Here is a 16,351-nt window from a genome sequence, read left to right as displayed (position 1 = left end):
CCCCAGGCCAGGGCCTGGCTCTCGAAGGGGCTGCCCACACCGAGGGGTCCCCCATGGAGGTGGCTGTCATGCACGGGGAGGCATCGGCAGCCATCCTGCAGCCGGGAGACCTGGACTTGCTGTTTGCCTGTGCCTGGGAGGACCAGCCAACGGCGCGGTGCTGTACCGTGGTGCTGGGTGAGGAGGTCCCACGTGTTGCCAGCCCAGTCGCCCCAGAAGAGCTTCCTGGCATGTTGCCCATTGCGGGGCAGTCTGCTCCCGATGCCATCCCATGGGATGTTGGGGGGCTATCTGCTCCAACCGACCTACCAACACCAGGAGACATGGCTGTCCCTGAGCCCCAGGCTCAGGAGGTACCACCAGCCGCTGGGGATCCTACCATGGATGCTGAGGAACTGTGTGTTGAGCACCCACCTCCAGATGCCACCACCGCTGCCATGCCCTTGGCAGTGGAAGAGCTTCTGGATGCCCCACCACCATTTGCTGACGTGCCTGTTGCCACTGTGCCACCACAAGCAGCCGACCCCCTCGTCTCCGGCGTCGGGGATCTCTGCGCTGGCCCTGTGCCACTGGCAGCAGGGGGGCCAATAGCAGCCTTGGAGGATACAGATGACTTTGCCAACTCGATTGTGCCGCCCATCCTGGAGCACCTATCCACCGAAGCGCTGGCTTTGGAGGATAACCCCATCGCGAGAACACCCGCAGCGGAGGTGACAGCTTGGGATGGTGCCTCCATGCTGCCAGGCGTGGAGGGTCCCCCCTCCACCTTCCCACCCACCCTGGAGGGACCCGCCATCCCAGAGCTCCATGTGCACCCTCCAGGAGCACCCTCTGCCGTGGCACCCACCGCACAAACCCCCCCTGGGGCCGTGCTGGGGGACACCCACCATCCCCATAGATGCGGCAGTGCCCCTTCCCCGGCACCCGGCGAGGGAGAGGTGCCCATGGGCACGGAGGGACCCCTCGCCACCGCTGCCGTCGCAGAAGGGCCTCTCGCTCTACCAGATGGATTCGTTCCAGATAACGAGGTATTTGTTGCCCAGGCACTTGCAGACCGGGTTTCAGGCACAGAAATCGCTTTATTTTGCACTTGAGGGGTGGGTGGGAGATGGGAACCTGCTCCGTAACGCGTGGCCACGATCTGGGGGTTCAGGCTTTGAAACAGCCCTCTCCCTCCTGAGTTTAGCTTGGATTTGGCAGGCAAAAAGTTTCGGTGGGAGGGGAATTGTGTATTTTTATTAGTAGGGGAGGTAAAAAATTATCACTGCTTGATGACCTGAACTATTGTCTTCAAGTTTTTCGGCTTATTAAAGTACATGTTGATCACTCAGACACAAATCACAGACTTCAGAAAAACCTGGCTGAGTTCTGGCAGGGTGGCTCCCGTCTTTGCAGCAGAAAATAATGTCGGAAGAGAGAATCCTGTAAAACAAATTAAGCGCAAATCATTCCTGTCCTGTGCAGTCACCGCTTCCTGCAGCGTTTTACGTGAGCAATAAGGTGCTGAGGCTCCGAAAGCGTGCGGGATGCGGGAAGGGGCTCAAATTCTCTCTGCCCTTTGGGGATTTGCTTTGCCGTGCCGTGCTCGCAGTTTTTGCCCAGAGAGTCCTCGGTGGTGGAGTTCCCACAGCCGAGCGCTGATTTACTGCCATCTGGATTAGGGAGAAATATCACTAAGGAGACATCAGAAGTTAGTCAGCGCCGAAAATCCCGATTTGGTAACAATTACTCATCCTTTGGGCTGCGGCACCCTTTTGAGAAGTGCATGTGGAGGGGCTTGGAGCGATGTTTTCATGGGGAGGGGGGGTCTGTGTGGGCTGGGGCACCTGGTGTGGACCTTGGCAAGGGAAAAAGCCATCGGTTCTGGCCATTGTCGGTCTGAAATTCGCTGCTTTGGTGTCAGCCTGTCCCTGCTGATGGGACCCTCATTTTAGGTGCAGCGTCTCTGATTGTTAAACCCCATAAATCTTCCCTTTGCTCAAACGCTGTTGGAGGTGTTGGCAGCTCCGTGTCTGCACTGGGATGACGCTGGTTCTTCCCACCGTGGGGCTGGGCTCGGTGTTCGGCAGCGGTGGGGTTAAGGAGCGCAGCTGCCTGGGAGAGGAGGGAAGCAGAAAGAGAGGGAATGCTTTGGGAAGTACTTCTGGGAGTGAGGAGGAGGTGTGACAGAGCAGATGTCCTGCTCGCCAAGATGCCTGTCCAGCACCTTCCCCAAGGCAGGACACCTCGCCCTGCACCTTCCCCTGCCCAGCTAGATGTTCAATATTTGTTTCCACGCTGAGTCACGGGGAGGTTAGCGAACTAAATCCCTGCAATCTTTGACGAGCCAAGAAAAACAAGTGCGTTGGACACGCTCGCTCCTCCGGCCGTTGGTGTCATTGCCTTTGTACCAAGCCTTGTGCAGCAGCACGCGCTTGGGCTGCGCCGATGGACGCGGCGCAGGTACCCGCGGCGCCATGGCTGGGATTTCAGCGGAGCTCCCTCCCTGCCCGTCCTCTTCCAAAGCCCTGGAGTTTGTTTTCCAAGCGTGTGGAGGGCTCGGACCCAGCCCCACATGCCAGACTTATCAGCCTGGCCCTTTTGTGGGTTTGGCTGCTCTAACAGCCAGCTCCATATATAAACAGTAACAGGAGAAGCAGCCGGGGAATCGATGATTTCATGTCACCGTTTCTTTCCTATAACCGTGGTATAATTCTCCCTGAGCAAACAGCTCTGGACAGTGTCTGCCAGCACACCCTTGGGTTCGTGTCCCGGAGCGATACCTCCCTGCCCTTGACTTGCTGAGCTCCAGTGGGAGGAAATCGCTTTTTCTTCAAAACCAGGATGCAGAAAGTCAAAGCAGCCCCTGTTGCGCAGGCTGGGAACTTTTTTTTTTTGGCGTGTTTGGGGTTTTTTATGTGTTTGCCGGGGGGGTTGCCTGCCTTGTGTTCTTTCGGAGACAAAAGTGATTGCCGGAGAGCTGTGCCATCCATGAGCCGTTGCTCTGCTCGGTGAGATCTTGCATCCCGGTGGGAATTTTTCGATCCTGTCCATGTCCGTACGTTCTCGGGCACGTGAGGACGAGGCACGCTTGAGAAAGCAGGCGGCTGGCAGCCATCCCCTCCGCTTCCCAAAGAGCAAACGTTGTGCCAGGGCCGAGGGCTGCGCTCCCGGCCAGCGCTGGCTCGGGGTGACCTGTGCTCTGGATGGGCTGGTGGCCCAGGGGACCAGAGCAAGCGATAAAGGGCTCCGCTCCCTTTTTGGGGGGCTTGTGCTGTTGGCTACGGGGGAGCAGCAGGCTCATCCCTTGGGACCGGGCTCTGCAGCCACCCCGGCAAGTGCTGGAGAGCAATCGTGCAAGGGTGGCCGCGCCAGCGGGTGGCTGCAGCAGATCCACGGCTCTGATAAAGAGCACTTATCTCCTTTGCGGAAACAGGATTTTCCCTGCTGCCTCTCTTTACAATGGGGAGCTTCATTCGCTCTCCTCCCCCTTCCCTATCAAATCTTTTTTGGTTTTAAAAGCTTTTCCCCACAGGATTCCCAGGCAGGACCATGCCAAATACGCGGTGCGGTAAATGACTAGCACATTAATTGCCTATTGCCTTTGTCTTTCGAAATCCAGCTAGCTTCTCAGTGTCTGTAATTTCGTGGTTAACAAAACTCATGTGATGTCAGGTCTCTGTTCTCAATAGCATCACTGTGAGAATTGCTTTGGGTTTTTCCCCGGGAGCATTATTTCCCAATCTGATGGCTGACCAGAGCCAATGCTCTCATTTCTTCCCCCATTTGCTCTCTCCACCTCACTCTGGTGCTTGGAAAAAAGGGATTTTCCCATTTAAAAAGCAGAGATGGATGCGTGTGGACCCCAAGCTGTGCTCCAAGCAAATGCCTGTGACATCTGTGTTACTGGGTCAAGGTGAGGGAGGAGTTTCGACAAACTTACACAACTCTAGTAAAATCAGCGCAAGTAGCTACTGTGTGTTCTCTAGAGAAGAAAGCCTGTTTGATCTGTCGAATGATGGAGGGGCTGTAAGAGCAGCTCACGGGTTATAAATACCTTTTCTCTCCCACACTTCCCATCCCCAGCTGTTCCAGAAGGAGCAAGTGGATCCTCTCCAGCTAAAACTACAGCAAGTCAATGGAGTTGGTCAAGGACTCATCCAAAGCGCCGGGAAAAACTGTGATGTCCAAGGGCTGGAGCATGACATGGAAGAAATCAACACCCGCTGGAACACCCTCAACAAGAAGGTGGGAGCGTGGGGACGGGCTCTAACTGGTTTCTCTTGGCCCCGTTGGGGTCTGCTGGGAGAAGGGGGTCATCGACAGGGAGCTGAGGCTCCGGCGTCGGTGCCTGACCACGCGATGGGCTTGTCTTTGGGATGCAGGTGGCCCAAAGAGTTGCTCAGCTGCAAGAAGCCCTGCTGCACTGTGGGAAGTTTCAGGACGCCCTGGAGCCGTTGCTGAGCTGGCTGGCAGACACCGAGGAGCTCATCTCCAACCAGAAACCTCCCTCTGCCGAGTACAAGGTGGTGAAAGCCCAGATCCAGGAGCAGAAGGTGAGCGGGCACAGGGCAACGATGGGCTCGGTGGGAGGGGGAGCTGGGGACAGCCAGGCAATATTTGGGGGGGTCCAGCTGCAGCAGATAAAGCGTAGCTGGGATGTCCACAAGCCTGCTTCATTCACGGTGGGTCTCCACATCCTACCATCATAAACAGGCAGCTCGTTTGCCCACGCTTGCTATCTCCATCGTCTGAATCGCCAGCGTTAATTCATCGTCCCATTGCCTCTTGAAGTTTCCTGCTGGTTTTGCTGGTCGGCCGTGTTTTTCCAGCCTTAAGTTTTGTTTGTGCTGGTAATTCTGCAGCGTCAGGAGCGAGCTGGCATAGGTACCGGTTTGGCTATTTGGACAACACGAATGTACAAGCTGTAGGAGCTGCGGCGAGGCGTGCCAGTGTTTGCAGAGATAACAGCCTGGGTCGGCGCCTGCCCTCGTGAGCAGGCGGATGAAAGTTCAAGCGTGGTTGTGGCTAAAGGTTTTAGAAATGAATTCTTACCGAGGCTTGGTCCGACGTACGGAGACTTTGAAGAGGAAATTTATTTAAAATGAAAGTTAAAAAACTTGAGGAGTTTGAGGGGTGGGGGGATGGGGAAGCCCCTGAAAACTTGTCTGGTGCAGGGGTGCTTTGAATCTCTTCTAGAACAGAATAAAACAGAATATTTTAGTTGGAAGGGACCTACAGTGACTATCTAGTCCGACTGCCTGACCACTTCAAGGCTGACCAAATTAAAGCATATTATTATTCTATTTTTTTTGAACTGGTTTTGATGGCAGAGGCTGTCCCACTGGGCTGGCTTTGGTCCCAGCCCCCCGCTTATGGTGGTTTTCAGCCACCATTGGAGGTCGCATCTCTCTGAGGGCTAGAAGAGGTTCTGCTGATCCAATCTGGTAACTTTTATCCTCCTTCGTCTCGTTGCCGATGCTAAAGCTGCTCCAGCGACTGCTGGACGATCGCAAAGCCACCGTCGAGATGATCCAAGCGGAGGGCGGCAGGATCGCGCAGTCGGCCGAGCCGGCGGACCGGGAGAAGATCGTGGGTCAGCTGGAGAGCCTGGAGCGCCGCTGGGCAGGGCTGCTGGGCAGGGCGGCCGGCAGGTGAGGGGGTCTGTGCCGATGGCCAAAAACACGGGGCCGGCTCGTCCGGCCATTCCTGATGCCCTGGGGCTCGGGGTTACAACACGTGGGAAACTGGTGGAGATTTCTGTGCAGATACATCCTGGAAACAGCTGGAAAACATGAGAAATCAAAGCCTGTTTGGGAGCTGAAGTTGATAGCGGTGCTTTACAATGGCAGGGAAGAGCTCAGATTAAACAAATTCCCTGCAGAGAATGGATGTTATTTTTATTCCTTTAAGCATTAACGTTTAGCTTTAACGGCAGCATCCTGTTGACACCTTTCTGCTGCCTGAATGTCGTTTATGAGTTACTTGTTGCTACGTAAACCAGTAGTTGAGGTTATGAAGTCAATTCAGAGGGCCAGATTTGACCCTCCCAGTGTTTTAGATCACTGCCAGCTAGATAGAGTGTCCAGCTAGGACGTGTACCTGTGCTGGGCTGCCTTTGAAGGGGGGCTGGGCAGCTCTGAAACACGGAGAGCCTGGCCACGAGCTGGGCGCATCGGAGGATCTGGGAGATGCAGTGATAAGAAAAGCAGCACAACAGGGGAGCCTTTCTGCTGCCTCCCTGGGGGGGGCAACTGGACCCTAAAGGCACAGCTGCAGGAAAAAGCTTATTTTGCAGTTTCTCCACATTGATTTTTGTGTTTGCAGCTTGCCTGACGCAGTGTCTGACCTTGCTTGGAGCGAGGCTGCTTTGGTTCCTGCTTCCTAGTACTCCAAGCTGCTTCCCATGCTGGGCTCTGGCGGGGAGCCGCTCCTTAGCCTTTTATTCCTTGCTATAGGCAGAAGCAGCTGGAGGACATCTTGGTCCTGGCAAAGCAGTTCCACGAAACCACAGAGCCCGTCTCGGACTGGCTGTCGGTGACGGAGAAGAAACTGGCCAACTCCGAGCCCATCGGTACCCAGACGGCCAAAATCCAGCAGCAGATCAGTCGGCACAAGGTAGGACCCGCGCGTGCGTGGGAGCTGCTGATGGAGGTGGTTGGTATTGGGTCCAGTGGCCGTTTCTGCCATGGCCGGAGGGATTTTGGCACAGAGAAGTATCGCAGGAGTTCCCCAGGCTGCTTCATGTACAGAGAAGGCTGCAAACCCTAACCCACCAGTGGGGCTAAATATTAAACTGATGGCTTCGCACCTCGCAGCAAATACCTGGCTTTGGATTGAAAAACCATTGCAGTTCTTCCGTTTCTTTTAATTATTCCTTTTATTTTGATGCACTTTGCCCATTCACAGGTGGGTTTCACATCTTCATTCCTTCAGTCGCATTCCTTGTTTCCGTTTCCCTTTTACGTTGCGGTTTGTTGGTTTGTGGTTTGTTGTGTTGTGGTTTTTTTTTTTTTGTTTAATCCATCTTTTCACGCCTTTTTCCTTTCTGTTGTCCATTTTATCCTCCCGGCATTCAGGCTCTAGAGGAAGAGATAGAGAGCCACACGGCTGACGTGTCTCGGGCGGTCGGTGTCGGGCAGTCCCTCTCCTCCCTGAGCTGTGCCGCTGAGCGGAGGCTGCTGGCAGAGAAGTTAGAGTCTCTGCAGACCCGCTACGGTGAGGTCCACGACCGGTGCTGCCGGAAGGCAGCACTGCTGGATCAGGCGCTCTCTAACGCCAGGCTCTTTGGGGAGGAGGAGGTGGAAGTGCTCAACTGGCTCGCTGAGGTCGAGGACAAGCTCGGCTCGGTATCCGTAAAGGATTACAAACGGGACGTCCTGCAGAAGCAGCATGCCGACCAGCTGGTATTTTCCATTTTCTTCCATCTTTATGTTGTTTATTTTGTTGCATTTAGCTGGTTTGATTTTCGTTTCTGGTCTGATTTTAATTTCGCAAAGCTTGTTCCGCTGCTGGTTCCCTTCTAGGCTTGGAGGAGCGTAAAGAGGTTTCATGTGTTAAAAACAATAATTGTGGCCCCAAAAATTGGTTTGAACTTCAAATGATTCATTTGCTTTGTGAACAATGTCTGAGCGAGCTTGGCCACCCTGTGCCTTTAGAAAGCTGGATGCTGTTTCCAAGAATGAGAACTTGAAAAGCCCGGTGGGTTTTCCAAGCCAGGCTGGCCACCGAGGAAGCCGTCTGCTTCCACTCCCCAGGGGCCATGCAAGCTCTTTTCAAGAGTGAGGTTATGTCTAACACAAGGGCAAGTTCTTTGGTGACACTTATCCAGTGGGTTGGGATGGGTTTGCTCTAAGCTTTGAGCCTTCGGGTCCCAGAAATCCCAGTAATTCCCATAGCCGGAATACTGGCCAAGTATCAGATCCGTGGTCCTCCCTTCCCATGCTCAGTAGGAGCAGTTCCTGCTCCCCTTAGCGTCTCTGGCCGGCAGGATGCAGGGAGCTGCCTGTGGGAGGATAACCCCAGTTTGATTTTCTCTCCAGGCTTTGAATGAGGAAATCTTGAACAGGAAGAAGAACGTGGACCAAGCCATTAGAAACGGGCAAGCTCTGCTGAAGCAAACCACAGGTAACACTGGTTACCACACTCTGCTCAGCGTGGGGGCTCTGCAAAGCCCCCCATCCTCCACATGATCTGCCCTGGGAAGTCCATACTCTGCAGGGATACGTTGTTTGGGGCAGGCTGTTCTCCCTCAGGTCTAATTTCCTTTTGGATGCTCCCAAAGTAGCTGTTTGGCATCCAGACCTGGATGCCGAGCCACAAGTGCTCCCGCTTAGCACTGGGTTGATCCCAAGCACCAGCCTTGCAGCTTCATGAGCAGGCAGTTCCCACCGCCGGCGTGGTGATGCTCAGCGCTGAGCAGCCCTGCAACGCGAGGGAGGGTTTTTTTCCTTGCATCCAGCTGCTAAATCACATGGAAAGAGGTTAAAAATACACCCAGACCTTTCCTAATATTGCTTTCCCATACTGAGCAGTTGTTGCTGTTGCCACGTGGGTGTGAGTTTATGTTTACGAGTGGGAAGAAAGGTCGGGGCGATGCATTTCCTTCAGATGTGGTCTGCTCGGAGCAGATGGACGGACCTCTGTCCTTGTGGGAGCTGTGTAGCAGGAAGAGTGGTGACAAAGAATTTGGCTTGCAGTTTCTTGTCCTCAGAAAGAGCAGTAAAGAGCAAACTGGAGTTTTTTGCTTGGAGCTGTGACACGTTAGTTGAGAACTGGGTTGTGGTGGCTTAGGGGCTTGGGGCAAAGGCAGGCTTTGCAGCGTGCTTCCATCCCATTCCAGGGTCTGAGAGCAGCTTCCTGCCTGTAAAAACAGGCTGCAAAGTTGCACTGACCTAAAGAAAAGCAAGACTGAAATTTGCTATTTAAATTGGGGGGGGGGGGGGGGGGCTGTCCCAAGGCAGGTGGCTGCTTGAGCCATCCTGCAGCCCCGCCAGCCCCACATCGTTCGCCCCTTGCTGCTGTCTCGCAGGGGAGGAGGTGTTGCTGATCCAGGAGAAGCTGGATGGGATTAAGACCCGCTATTCGGACATCACCGCCGCCAGCTCCAAAGCGCTGCGCACGCTGGAGCAGGCTCGGCAGCTGGCCACCAAGTTCCAGTCCACGCACGAGGAGCTCACCGGCTGGATGAGCAAAGTGGAGGATGAGCTGGCTTCCAGCGGGGGACAGTCCCCCGCTGGCGAGCAGATACCCCAGTTCCAGCAAAGGCAAAAGGTGGGGGCTGCTGGAGCAGCACTGGGGGGACGGGTACGTGAGGGTGGGAGCCAGCCGGGAATTCGCTGGCTGTTCCCGAGAGGCTGGGGAGGAGCTGGAGGGGGCTGTCACCTGCAGAGCGCTGACAAGGACACGTGTCCATGGGTACCTTCCACAGGAGCTGAAGAAGGAGGTGATGGAGCACAGGCTTGTCCTGGACACGGTGAATGAGGTGAGCCGAGCTCTCCTGGAGCTGGTTCCCTGGCGAGCCCGCGAGGGGCTGGATAAACTGGTGTCAGACACCAACGAGCGCTACAAGCTGGTCAGCGACACCATCAAGCAGAGGGTGGAAGAGATCGATGCTGCTATTCAGAGGTCTCAGCAGGTAATTGAATAACCCAGCCGGAGGCTGACGGGTTTTCTTGGGAGTGTGGGAGCGAGCGGCTGGGCTCTGCAGGCAGCGTGGTGGTGGCAGGAGGGGGTAGCGAGCACATCCCGATGCGGGGGCCAAATCCCATTTGGAATGGAAAATGAATGGGAAACGAACGGCGTGTGCCAGCGGGGCCGGCTCCTGACCCGTCCCGTTGTGTGTGGTTTGGATGGGATAACTCCGCTGCAGCACCCCGTTATCCTGCCACCGGCTTTGGCTCCCATGGGTGATGTAGATGGTGTAAAACCGATGACAGGTGACTTCCAGACTTGGAAAAACGTCATTCCCTGTTGCGATAGCACACGGGGATTTGTTCCAGGCGGACGGTTCTCTGAAAAAAAGGCTTGTTCTGAACGGAGCGGAGGCTGTGGAGCGCTGTGAATAACTGTTCGCGCTGGCTTGCAGCGCTGGCTCCGCAGAGCTGGACGTGCCAGCGTTGAACAGACGTGTCCCTTTCCCTGCGGGTGGCGGGGGGTAGGGGAAGGTGGCTGCTCGGCCGTGCCCTGCTGCGCTGAGCACCTCTGGTGCAGCGATGCTCTGTGCCCCCAGAGCAGCCACAGGAGCCACCAGCCCTGGGACAGGGGCTGCGGCTCCTCTCGGAGGGGAACATGGAGTCAGAAGCCTGTGTCCCCCACACACACCCCAGGGAGGTGTTTCCCCCCTGTGTCCCCCCGTGTCTCCCACCATCCCCAGCCTGCCACGTGCTCCATCCCTGCTGCCCACCACTCACCCGTGCCGCCTCTCTTCTCCCCCTGTACCAGTACGAGCAGGCGGCAGACGCGGAGCTGGCCTGGGTGGCGGAGACCACGCGGAAGCTGATGGCTCTGGGGCCCATCCGCCTGGAGCAAGACCAGACGACGGCTCAGCTGCAGGTGCAGAAGGTACGTGGTGGGGATGCGCTGGGATGCGGTTTGGGTGATGGGCTGGTGGGTTGGGGGAGCGGCTTTGCCCTGGAGCGCTGAGCCCAGAGCTCTGGGAGAGATGCCACGCTTGTCCCTGGTAAGTAAAAGGAAAAAAACAAGGCGGAAAGAGGATTTAGAGGAATGAAGCGTTGGGCTTTGAAGGGAAAAAGGCTCCTCTCCATTGCAGGAGCCGAAACCTTCGCATGGGCGTTTAGGGCTGGATGGGTGCTCTGCCCGGACCCCTCGTGAGCTGCTCCCTCCGAAGGCTTTCCCTGCCAGCAAGCTCTGCCTGGCGCTTGCAGGCGCTGGCAGCAGGAAGGATCTAGAGAAATGTATATATTGATTAATGAGGGTGCTTTTACATTTGCTTTTTGCTCATTGTTCCTTGCAGTGGGGGACTCCTCGTTTCCCTCCCGGCAGCCAGACGTGGAACAAAGAGACGCAGGGTTGTTTTTTTTTTATATCTTTGAGATGAGCTCATGCCTGAAAGAGCATGCACTTTAAATAAACGGCCCTTTTCTTCCCTTACCAGCCCCGGCAGTCAGACCAGTGTACAGGCTTACTGGCTTTTCAAATAAATTTTTTTTTAAAAAAGGATATTGTTATAAAGGAGGGGGACTGAACCGTTGAGCACTGAGTTAAATTGAGCTCAGCTTGGCTTCCCACTGTTAATGGCGTGGACCTTGGGAATGGCAAAGTTATTGGTAGGTGCAGTTTTGGAAAGCAGCGTTTCGGGGGGGTTCACGTGTTCGCTCACAAGCGGGTGGCAGAGCTTTTGCCCCCGTGAGGACCCTGGGTGTGGAAAGGGGCCGCTACCTCATTTGAAGAGCTGTTGTCAGCCCTTTGAAAGAGCGAGGCTGATGTGTGGTGAGTCGTGGCAAAAACAGGCGGTCGCCTGCATTTTCAGCCGGAGTTTCAGTGCACCGCAGGACACCTGTGCTGAGTTTTGCGTGGTCTCTGCGGCGCCGAGCTCTGCTACGGCGGGCGCGGGCAGGAGGGTCCTGCGGAGGGGTTGGGGGGGGCGGTTCAGCTCTTGATTTCTTTCTTTTCTTTGGACGTTGCCTTTCTGCAGGCTTTTTCCATCGACATTATACGGCACAAAGACTCTATGGATGAACTGTTCAGCCAGCGCAATGAGATCTTTGGGACGTGTGGTGAGGAACAAAAAGCGGTTCTGCAGGTGAGCCTCCCTCTGCTCTTCACTGCGGGGGGGGGGGAGGCAGCGAGGGGGGGAGAGGCGAATGCTCAGCTCTTGCACAGGCTGAAGTAGTTTAAAATTACCCCATCTTTAGTAATTCCCACCAGTGTTAGCAGAAATCTCTTTACATTTATTACTCTCCTTTATTGCATGTTTTTATTGCAGCGTTTGGGGATGGGGGGGGGGGGGGCAGTGGAGATTTCTGAGGCTGCTTTAATTGGAATTACAGCTTGTGCGCGTGGAAAGCCACCAAAGGCACCTCCTGCTCTTCCAGCTCGCAGCGTGCAGCTGGCGCTTTTCCTGGGCCCTTTTGCATCCCTTGCTAGAACTCTCCTCCCTCTGGTGTTTGGGGGGTTGTTTTTTGTTGTTTTTTTTTTAGGAGAAAACCGAGTCCCTGGTGCAACAGTACGAAGCCGTGAGCCAGCTCAACTCGGAGCGCTACGCTCGCTTGGAGCGTGCCCAGGTGCTGGTCAACCAGTTCTGGGAGACCTACGAGGAGCTGAACCCGTGGATCGAGGAGACACAAGCCCTCATCTCCCAGCTGCCTCCTCCGGCCATCGATCACGAGCAGCTCAAGCAGCAGCAGGAGGACATGAGGGTAAGAGGATGCAGCATTTGCAACCTCCAGTGCCATCAGTTTTTCTACCTGAAGCAGAGACACAGCGCTCACAGGAGCAAGAACGCCTTTTTTTCTGAATTTTTCTGATTTTTTTTTTTTCCCCATTCTCTTCTTTTTCGGGATCCCCACCGGTGTCCTACAAGCGTGCCACGAGTGCACCGTGTGGAAATCACTAGTTCCATTGGAGCGCTTCTTGATAAAATACAGATTGCACCCGAGGGAGCCTGGCTGCCTTCGGATCTCCTGCCTGATTGCAGCAGGGAAAACTGCCTTGTGCTTTTAGGGTAGAGAGCTGCAAAGCAAGTTTTCTCAGTGGTGTCCCCCGCGGTGCTGTGGGGAGGGTTGGGACCCCGTGCCGGGGAAGGACCGGTGCTGGGCGATGTGCCGGCACATGCAGAGCCATAGCCATGTTAGGAAGAGCCGAGTGCCATGTGCTTGGCAGATGCTGGGGGTCAAGAAATCCAGGGTGTGGGTTCGCTACCAGATACAATCGCTGCTCTCGGGGTGTCGCGTGAAATAAATAGGCAGCGGCTTTCAATTGGGGTTGTGTTTTTTGCTTTCCCGCACCCCACCCCCCCCCATTCCCTAGCAACTGAGAGAGTCCATCGCTGAACACAAGCCTCATATTGACAAGCTGCTGAAAATCGGACCGCAGCTCAAGGACCTCAACCCCGAGGAAGGGGAGATGGTGCAGAAAAAATACTCAACGGCTGAGGCCATGTATGCCAAAATCAAGGAGGAGGTGTGCCAGCGGGCTCTGGCTCTCGACGAAGCCGTCTCGCAGTCCACCCAGGTACGCTGGGATGCAGAGGAGCCGCGTCTTCTTCTCACGGTCCCCTGGGGAAGCCATGTGCTTTGAAATGCAATTTTATTCTGAGTGCTACGATGGTAAAAAACCCTTTATAAGGCAGAACGTGGTCAGACACCTCCAGGGTAGTTTCCTGCTGCTCAGCACTGCCTGCAAGAGCAGGAGAGAAGGCGTTTGAGTCTTGACATAGTAAATAGGGTAATAAATTTTTACAACCGCAATAATGATGCTCGTTCAAAGGGGCTGTTTTGGCATCCACCCAAGGTTGGAAGGGCTCGGAGAGCCTCTTGAAAGAGCTCGGAGAGATAAGTTTCATTTCTGATAAGCTGCGTGTGCAGCGAACGGCCATGGGATCCTTTGCATGGGAGAGTTAACAGGCATCTCCAGGGTCTGGGCATCTCCAGAGAAGGTCGGTGACTGCAGGAGCGGAGATATGGAAGGAAGGGCAGAGACTTGTAGGTGCCAGAGTCCAGAAAGGGGGTGAAGAGTTTCTGCTCCTGAGGGTTTATGACCCCTAGCTACGTTTCATTTCACCCCGTGTTACCGTAGCACAGCTGGTTTTTGTCATGTCTGGGTGTTTTTAATTCCTCTATTGTGTAGTCACTTCTCTTGGTTTGCACTTGTATTAACTCCAAGTTTTTCCCCCCACACCCCCCTCCCGTCTCATCTCTCACTCCCATTGTGGAATGTGTTATCTGTGTGTGTTGCTGCCTGTGCCCGTCCTCCCCACATGGTCCCATTTCATTCTTGTGTTGACTGCGCCCCACCATTGCAGATCACGGAGGTAAGCCCCAGCGCCACAGACGTTCATTTACACTCTTACTTTGGGCTGATTTCTGTTTGACACCCGGACTTTTTTATTTCTGGCCCACGCACAGCTCAGCAGAACGTGCTTAAAAATTAACCCCTGGGGGCCTGAAGTGGTGTTTCGGAGATGGCTTGTGTTGCATTGCCGTCCAGGCTCAGCCCTGGCCAGCTTCGGCGGGGAGCGCTTCTTGCAGAGCCGAGGGTTTGCTTTCAGAGCACACCAGTGCGCAGAGCTTTCTACTTTAGCTGGACTTGCTGGTTTGCTCCTGCTTGGTGGCTGAGCCAGCCTGCTCCTGATCAACTTTGGACCAAGAGCCTGTCGCCCCTCTGCTGTTGGAGCTTGGGACTGGGTGAAGCCCCACACCCGTGTCCCGCAGAGAGGGGAGCGGTGCTGGCAGCCTGCTCCTCGCCAGCAGAGATGCTTCGGGATCTTTAAGGCCAAAGTTGACTTTCAAATAAAAATAGAACGATAATCGACCCTGCTAGACCCCCCCCTCCCCTCTTCCTCTCTCACTCCTGGCTTTCTGGTTCGGCTTTTGGTGAAGTCCCAGCTCCGTGGCAGCTCGCTGCTCCCCGTGCACACGCAGCTTTCCACCATCCCGTTGCCTTGCTGGCGCTGGCACCCAGCGGAGATCTCCGTCGGCACCAAAGGCGGGCGCTTTTCCGGAAGCATCTTTGCACGGATGCTCAAAGAACCGCCGGCGGGTCTTCTGGCCACGCTGCCCACCCGCAAGAAGCGGGACAGCAACCCAAAGCGTGGCTTTTGGTAGGGTCGAATCCGGTGACAAATTGCCGCTGTGCTGGCTCCGCGGGTGCCTGCGCTGGTCTCTCCCGGGCTGACGTATGGTTTGAACTGGTGCAGCCTGGGGCTGTTGGCAGCAGGGAGCAGAGGCAGGGCCCGAGCAGGAGGCTGCAGGTTGAATTGCTGTTGCAGGCGATGGCTGTCCTCTCCGAGAGGCCGCTGGGTGCAGCGCTAAGGGCTGTTGCAGACGCGGGGAGCGATGCAGCCTCGCTTAATCTCGCCTCGCCTTCCCTAATGGATTTGTTCTTCTCCAGTTCCACGATAAGATCGAGCCCATGCTGGAGACGCTGGAGACCCTCTCCTCCCGCCTGCGCATGCCGCCCCTCATCCCCGCCGAGGTCGATAAGATCCGGGAGTGCATCAGCGAGAACAAAAATGCCACCGTGGAGCTGGAGAAGCTGCAGCCCTCCTTTGAGGCTCTGAAACGCCGCGGGGAAGAGCTGATCGGCCGCTCGCAGGGGACCGACAAGGACCTGGCAGCAAAAGGTATCTCTGGGGGGATTGAACAGGAGGTGCTTGTTGGGCCGGTCCTTCCCAAACCACGGCTCCGTCACTGTTGGGGTGGCTTTGATGGCCCAGGGAGGGTATCTCAGAGGGTCTCCTGGCCCTAGGAGGAAGGATGAGTCCTCTGTATGGAGATGTTTGGTGCCTGCTTCCATCTGGAGCAGACAGGGTGGTATCAGCCAGAGGAGAAAGAAGTATTTGTGGCTTCTCAGGCAGAGGTTTCGGCTCAGCCAAGCTGAGCCCTCATCCTGAGCCGGTCTCTTGTGACAACCGTTGGTGGCCCCTGCAAAATGGTTTATTGGTGTTGATTCAGCATCTAATGGAGCGCAGGAACATCCCCGGCACAAAAAGACCTGTCAACAGGATTGGCACTAATTGGCACCTTTCTTGGCAGCTCAACGGCCAGCTCATGGACTGACTGAGCGTAGACTTCATGCTAGAGGTGGCCAGAACAGAGGTTCATTGGAGGAGAGTGTGTGGGCAAATTTGCCCTGAGCTTGCCTGCACATAAATAAAGGCTTTATTTTTGCAAGCTGGAGTTTCTCACGTCCCTCAGTATCTCCCAGAGTTAATGGGCTGACAGTCCCAGTCATCTTGAACTCCCATTTGAATATTCTCTTGGCTGTTTCTAAGTGGAAAGCGTTTGTGAAACACTCTTGAGTTGTAAAAAGGTTTCCTTCTTCACTGAATGTTTTTGTTCCCTTCTTCAGTAATCCAGGATAAGTTGGATCAGATGGTCTTCTTCTGGGAAGACATCAAAGCTCGGGCGGAGGAGCGTGAAATGAAGTTCCTTGATGTCCTGGAGCTTGCAGAGAAGTTCTGGTATGACATGGCAGCCCTCCTGACTACCATCAAAGACACACAGGACATCGTTCACGACCTGGAGAGCCCAGGCATTGACCCCTCCATCATCAAGCAGCAGGTGGAAGCGGCAGAGGTGAGGGCCATGGCACTGTCCTTCTGTCTGGCACTTGTCTGCACCCAGCTTGTAAGCTGAAATGGGACAGGTCTGCGGCACAGCCATGGCCAGAAGTGGTCATAGAACAGTTT

General features: G+C 55.2%; 1 protein-coding gene across 38 annotated transcripts in view; it reads left to right on the top strand.

The window, feature by feature from the left end:
• MACF1 (microtubule actin crosslinking factor 1) overlaps nucleotides 1-16,351 on the top strand; it is a 146,023-nt gene that overhangs the window by 108,287 nt on the left and 21,385 nt on the right. For 29 of the 38 annotated variants that reach the window (XR_005103133.1, XM_037379909.1, XM_037379908.1 and 26 more), the window contains 15 exons: nucleotides 4,066-4,227; nucleotides 4,365-4,535; nucleotides 5,467-5,633; nucleotides 6,438-6,597; nucleotides 7,059-7,385; nucleotides 8,022-8,106; nucleotides 9,011-9,252; nucleotides 9,410-9,616; nucleotides 10,423-10,542; nucleotides 11,636-11,743; nucleotides 12,141-12,359; nucleotides 12,970-13,173; nucleotides 13,964-13,972; nucleotides 15,052-15,283; nucleotides 16,012-16,238. Coding sequence is in view for 37 of the 38 variants with exons in the window: in XM_037379909.1 (XP_037235806.1) it covers nucleotides 4,066-4,227; nucleotides 4,365-4,535; nucleotides 5,467-5,633; nucleotides 6,438-6,597; nucleotides 7,059-7,385; nucleotides 8,022-8,106; nucleotides 9,011-9,252; nucleotides 9,410-9,616; nucleotides 10,423-10,542; nucleotides 11,636-11,743; nucleotides 12,141-12,359; nucleotides 12,970-13,173; nucleotides 13,964-13,972; nucleotides 15,052-15,283; nucleotides 16,012-16,238 (2,640 nt within the window). In the remaining variant the exon portion in view is untranslated. The remainder of the gene's footprint in view (nucleotides 1-4,065; nucleotides 4,228-4,364; nucleotides 4,536-5,466; nucleotides 5,634-6,437; nucleotides 6,598-7,058; nucleotides 7,386-8,021; nucleotides 8,107-9,010; nucleotides 9,253-9,409; nucleotides 9,617-10,422; nucleotides 10,543-11,635; nucleotides 11,744-12,140; nucleotides 12,360-12,969; nucleotides 13,174-13,963; nucleotides 13,973-15,051; nucleotides 15,284-16,011; nucleotides 16,239-16,351) is intronic. The other 9 variants (XM_037379913.1, XM_037379907.1, XM_037379911.1 and 6 more) reach the window with 3 other exon arrangements.

This window comes from Falco rusticolus, chromosome 3 (genome assembly GCF_015220075.1).
Source record: "Falco rusticolus isolate bFalRus1 chromosome 3, bFalRus1.pri, whole genome shotgun sequence".
Taxonomy (NCBI): Eukaryota; Metazoa; Chordata; class Aves; order Falconiformes; family Falconidae; genus Falco; species Falco rusticolus.
This window is presented reverse-complemented; position numbering and strand designations above follow the sequence as displayed.